General features: G+C 33.8%; 1 protein-coding gene across 1 annotated transcript; it reads left to right on the top strand.

The window, feature by feature from the left end:
• The first annotated feature begins 1,223 nt into the window (after positions 1–1,223).
• On the top strand, positions 1,224–3,245 carry LOC101511124 (glycerol-3-phosphate acyltransferase RAM2). Its single transcript, XM_012715067.3, has 2 exons — positions 1,224–1,908; positions 2,138–3,245. The coding sequence occupies exons 1-2, from the start codon at positions 1,297–1,299 to the stop codon at positions 3,038–3,040; spliced, it is 1,515 nt and encodes a 504-aa protein (XP_012570521.1). The 5' UTR covers positions 1,224–1,296; the 3' UTR covers positions 3,041–3,245.
• Positions 3,246–6,242: the final 2,997 nt, after the last annotated feature.

Here is a 6,242-nt window from a genome sequence, read left to right as displayed (position 1 = left end):
TTTTGTTTTTTTAGAGAAACCTAAAACGCTTGCTTTTGTGGTTTTACCGTTGCACCGTCTCTGTCTAGAAGCAGAATTCAAGAGCGTTTTCAAAAAAAATATACACGTATGATCCGAACACGATTTTACTACTATGGTGGTTGCATAATAAGAATTTGGAGCATCCCTAATGGGAACGTTGTGTTCGAATGCGAACCTGAAACTTGACAATTAACATAACTTAGAAAATAATTAATAAAATAACTAACGTGTTATAATTGTAACAGTGCTACAACATGGAAAGACAAATTGTGGCGGAGCATACTAAACCAGCTGCTAAATTATTTTTTTGAATAAACAATAATAAATTAAATTAAGAAGAAAACAACACAAGACGTATCTTTTCATAAAACGCAACAAGGATAGCAGCCAATGTATTGGTTACATCGTTACGTAGTTCTTCTTCTTTTTTAGCTCAATTAATCCTTTTGGAAAACCCGGGGCTCAATTTTGTCTTATACGAAAAGTGTCTTCCTATCTCAAAATTATGAAGCCAAAGTTTGTCTTGCAAAAACGTGTTTTCCCATGTCAGAATTACAATCTCAATTTTCTAGGTTTTGTTACATTTGGATCATTTAAAACATATTATTAATATTACCTAATTATAATTATATTTTAATCATTTAACTCTTTCATTCTTTTTTTTAATCATTTAACTCTCCCATCTAACTACCATATATTCCCTAATTATAATTATATTTTAATTTTTATTAATGAGTTTTACCCGTTTGATTATTTTTTAATTTAATTTTTTTAATTTAATTTTTTTGATCTAATTTATTTAACTAATGCATTATAGTTATACACAAATATTTAAATTAGAATCCAAATTCCATATACAATTAGAGAAATAAAAATTTTTGATCGCAGCAATAAAATAAAAATAAAATGATTTAAATAAATGATTAGTCTATATAAATATGCATTTTTTTTAATCTTTGCAAAATTAATTTTTATTGAAATTGGTACCTGCGAAGAATAAATTAAAATAAAACTACTTACATAATTACAAAGTCCAATCATATATTTAAAAATTCTTGTTTATTTACTATAAAAAAAATTATTGTTTATCCCCCTATTTAATTTCTATGACAAAGAAATAGACAAACATAAATTTCACCTGCACAATATTTGTCTATCTATATATATACACAAATAACTTCACACACAAACATTCACCCCGGTCCTGTTCTTGTTACAAACAGAGAGAGACAGAGTGTGTGTGTGTATGTGTGTTACAAGAAGAGTACAATAACCATGGCTTCTTCAACCTTTCCAACAGTGAACAAATGCAGTTCAATTGGTAGAGAAAAACACACAGTAGTAGCAGACATGGATGGAACTTTACTAATAGGTAGAAGTTCCTTTCCATATTTTGCTCTTATAGCTTTTGAAGTTGGTGGTGTTCTTAGACTATTAATCTATCTCTTATCTTCACCAATTGCTGCTTTTCTCTACTACTTCATCTCCGAATCGGCGGGAATACAAGTTCTAGTCTTTGCATCAATGGCTGGAATGAAACTTTCAAGCATAGAGTCAGTAGCAAGGGCTGTTCTACCGAAATTCTATTCGTCAGATCTTCATCCCGAGAGCTGGCGTGTGTTTTCTTCGTGCGGTAAGCGGTGTGTTCTAACGGCGAATCCGAGGATTATGGTTGAACCTTTCTTGAAGGAGTTTTTGGGTGCTGATATGGTTTTGGGGACTGAGATTGCTAGTTATAAAGGAAGAGCTACTGGGTTGATTTGTAAACCTGGAATACTTGTTGGTGATAAGAAAGCTCAAGTTCTTAAGAAGACTTTTGGTGATCAAAAGCCTGATGTTGGACTTGGTGATAGAGTCACTGATGCTCCTTTCATGGCTTTGTGCAAGGTAATTCACATTCAATTTTTTATTGGCTTATAACTTATTTAATAATAAACACTTAATTAAAAAGCCGTTTATATATTCAATCTGATATCTAGATTAATATAATCTTCTATTTTGTCACAAAATCTTTAATAACTGTCTATAAAAATTGATTCAGTTGATAAGAAGTTTGAATAAGAAAAATACCTCTAAAATTCATTTAAACTTATAAGTCAATTTTGTATTCACGCAGGAGGGTTACATAGTACAAGCAAAGCCAAAGGTAAAAAAAGTGACAAGTGACAAACTTCCAAAACCCATAATTTTCCATGATGGAAGACTAGTACAAAAACCAACACCTTTAATTGCATTACTCATAATTCTATGGATCCCTATAGGTTTCCCTTTAGCATGTTTAAGAATAGCTGCAGGATCACTTCTCCCAATGAAAATAGTGTATTATGCCTTCAAAGCACTTGGTGTTCGTGTCATTGTTAAGGGAACACCACCACCACCAATTGAAAAAAATTCCAAAAACAACCAATCAGGAGTCCTCTTCATTTGCTCTCATAGAACCCTCCTTGACCCTATCTTCCTCTCCACCGCCCTCGGCCGCGCTATCCCGGCCGTTACCTACTCAGTTTCCCGTCTCTCGGAGATCATCTCCCCGATTAAAACGGTAAGGCTTAGCCGCGACCGCGCTACCGATGCATCAATGATAAAAAAACTTTTACAAGAAGGTGACTTGGCAATATGTCCGGAAGGAACGACTTGTAGAGAGCCTTTTCTTCTTAGGTTTTCGGCCTTGTTTGCCGAATTAACCGATGAGCTTGTTCCGGTCGCTATGGTTAACCGAATGAGTATGTTTCATGGAACCACGGCAAGAGGGTGGAAAGGAATGGACCCTTTTTACTTCTTCATGAATCCTAGTCCTGTTTATGAGGTAAATTTCTTGAATAAGTTGCCTAAAGAGTTGACTTGTGGTTCGGGAAAGACTAGTCATGAAGTGGCGAATTATATACAAAGGGTGATAGCTTCAACTTTGTCTTATGAGTGTACTAGCTTTACTAGAAGGGATAAATATAGAGCACTTGCTGGTAATGATGGAACTGTGGTGGAGAAGCCTAATAAGGCCAACAAAGTAATGGGTTGCTAATTAAATTTTATTTCTTGAAAATTTTAGTTTCATATTTCAAAATGTAACACTAGTGATCAAAGTTAAATTTATATTTGCACACAGTGAAATAATTTAAAGAGTATGAAGTTGCATGCATATTTCTAATAATGAGTGAGTTAATTTGGTGTATCCCTATAATCAGCAATTTTATAATTTTACTCCACCATTCCATATCTTTCATAGTTTAAGATTTTGTACACAGATTCAGAGAAATCAATTACATAGTATATATTTGCATTAAAATATATTTAACTAGTAAAGCTCACGACATGCACAATAAATGTTAAAAAAATTATATTGTCAACACATTTTAATCATTCATGAGCATCATTTTAGAGGTATATATAGTAAAAAGTTAAGTTAATAGTTGTAATTGGCTAACAATATAAAAATTATTTATATAGACAATTTATATAAGTTAAATTCAAAGCTTAAATATATGGATATAATAAAAAAATAAAAGTAAAACTTAGTTTAATTGCAGTTTTGGTTTATATATTTTTACAAATTCACGAAATTGGTTATTTTAAAAGTCGACAGTTTTTGTCCCTTTTTTATATTTTTGAACTACAAAAAAGGCGGTTGACGTATTTTAAATAATGTGAGATACAATTCCATGATATAGAATCATCTAGATGCATTAATTATTCATGCCATTAAATAAATTACAAATATGAAAGAAAAAATTGAAGTTGAAAGTTAAGTTTGTACGTGTTTTATTCCAATTTTATGGGTGTTAATTATTCTACATCATCCTATCATATGATACATTATTTAAATCATGTCACATCGTTATTATTTAGTTAAAAAATATGAGGAAGAGACCAAAATTGCCGACTTTTAAAATAGGGGGACCAACTTCATGAATAAGTAAAAATAGAAGGAGTAAAACTACAATTAAGTCTAAATAATATCTTCATAGAGAATAGATGTGTAAGACCCATAATTTTAAAGTACCATTTATGTATTTTTGGTGTATTTTGGATTTGGGCTCGGAGGCTTTTAAGCCAAAGTTAATAATATTTTGGAGATATTTATTAAAAGTAAGTAATATATATATGTAAATATATATTTATGTTTATATGTGTTTGTTTGGAGAGAAAAAGAAAGGAAAACTAGAAGGAAGGAAAAGGAAAAGAAAATAATATATAAAGGAAGGAAGGAAAAAGGAAGAAAGGAAAAACAAAGGAAAGAAAAAGAAAGGAAGGAAAATTTCAAAACTCCATCTTCTTCCTCTCTGTGACCGCGAGCCATTTTTCCCTCCCTCCCCTTACTTAACTATCGTTTTTGAAAATCGTTTCGGTAAATGAGTATTAAGAATGGGGAATCTCTTAATATGACTGTTTGCTTAACGTTTTGTTTTGAAAATCATTAAGTTAAATCGGTATTAAGAACGGGGAATCTCTTAATGACTTATTTAATTAATGTTGTTTGAAAGTCGTTTAAGTTAAATGGGTATTAAAAATGGGGAATCTTTTAATACCTCGGTTTACTTAATGTGTATTTGAGGAAAATGTTTAAGTTAACTGGGCGTTGAGAATGGGGAATCTCTTAATGTCTCGGTTACTTAACTATCGTTTTTGAAAATCGTTTCGGTAAATGAGTATTAAGAATGGGGAATCTCTTAATATGACTGTTTGCTTAACGTTTTGTTTTGAAAATCATTAAGTTAAATCGGTATTAAGAACGGGGAATCTCTTAATGACTTATTTAATTAATGTTGTTTGAAGGTCGTTTAAGTTAAATGGGTATTAAAAATGGGGAATCTTTTAATATCTGCATTTGCTTAACGATTGTTGTGAATGGAGTCTGTGTATGCTCATGCATTTCATTTGGTAAATTGTGTCGACCCGTGATAGGTGACACCTTGGTAAACTGTACGGACCCGTGATAGGTTGTACGTTTGCGATTTATATTTTAGTAAATCGTGTTGACCCGTGATAGGTGACACCTCGGTAAACTGTACTGACCCGTGATAGGTGGTACGTTTACGATTTACGTTTTTGGTGAATTGTGCTGACCCGTGATAGGTGGCACCTCGGTAAACAGTACTGGTCTGTGATAGGCGGTACGTTTACGATTCCCGCTTTTTCTTTTAGTAAATCGTGTTGACCCGTGATAGGTGACACCATGGTAACTGTACTGACCCGTGATAGGTGGTACATTTACGATTTACATTTTTGGTGGATTGTGCTGACCCGTGATAGGTGGCACCTCGGTAAACAGTACTGGTCTGTGATAGGCGGTACGTTTACGATTCCCGCTTTTTCTTTTAGTAAATCGTGTTGACCCGTGATAGGTGACACCATGGTAACTGTACTGACCCGTGATAGGTGGTACATTTACGATTCCCGCTTTTTCTTTTAGTAAATCGTGTTGACCCGTGATAGGTGACACCATGGTAACTGTACTGACCCGTGATAGGTGGTACATTTACGATTTCCGCTTTTTCTTTTAGTAAATCGTGTTGACCCGTGATAGGTGACACCTCGGTAAACTGTACTGACCCGTGATAGGTGGTACGTTTATGATTTACGCATTTTAGTAAATCGTGCTGACCCGTGATAGGTGGCACCTCGGTAATTGGTACTTTGGCCTGCGATAGGCGGTACGATTATGATTTACGGCCCTTCGAGGAGGGTTTTGGTTTGGAATTCCGAGTCCATGCATTTTGGCATATACGCATTGCATTAGGGTGCTTGGCACGCGAGTCGTGGTTGATTTGAGTTTTATGATTAAGTGATTTGAATTTGAGTCGTTGTGGTAATTGCGTTGAAAATGCTAAGTGTTATGTGTTGATTGTTGTGTGTAAGTATGATGGTTATCGAGATCCCAATTGCCGTGGTAATTGCGTTGAAAATGCTAAGTGTTATGTGTTGATTGTTGTGTGTAAGTATGATGGTTATCGAGATCCCAATTGCCGTGGTAATCGTGTAGGAATTGCTAAGTGTTAGGTTGTGAACTTGATTAGGAATGACTTGAGTAAATGCATGAATTTTTGGAAAAACGATCAGGGAAATCGATTTCCCAATCGATTGGATGAGTTGCAGGAAGTTCACCATTTTGACCTAATCGATTTGCCAATCGATTGTATAAATATATCTTTCAAAATCTTTTAAGAAATCGATTTGGAAATCGATTGGCAGAGAGGCAGGAACTCAGCAAAACTGTCAAAATCGAT

This window comes from Cicer arietinum, chromosome 4, assembly GCF_000331145.2.
Source record: "Cicer arietinum cultivar CDC Frontier isolate Library 1 chromosome 4, Cicar.CDCFrontier_v2.0, whole genome shotgun sequence".
Classification (NCBI taxonomy): domain Eukaryota; kingdom Viridiplantae; phylum Streptophyta; class Magnoliopsida; order Fabales; family Fabaceae; genus Cicer; species Cicer arietinum.
The sequence above is the reverse complement of the archived record's forward strand: the minus strand, read 5'-3'. Positions and strand labels throughout refer to the sequence as shown.

Coding starts and splice junctions, on each gene's coding strand:
- LOC101511124 (XM_012715067.3), top strand. CDS start 1,297: ATGGCTTCTTCAACCTTTCCAACAGTGAACAAATGCAGTTCAATTGGT. Junction 1,909..2,137: donor CTTTCATGGCTTTGTGCAAG/GTAATTCACATT, acceptor GTATTCACGCAG/GAGGGTTACATAGTACAAGC.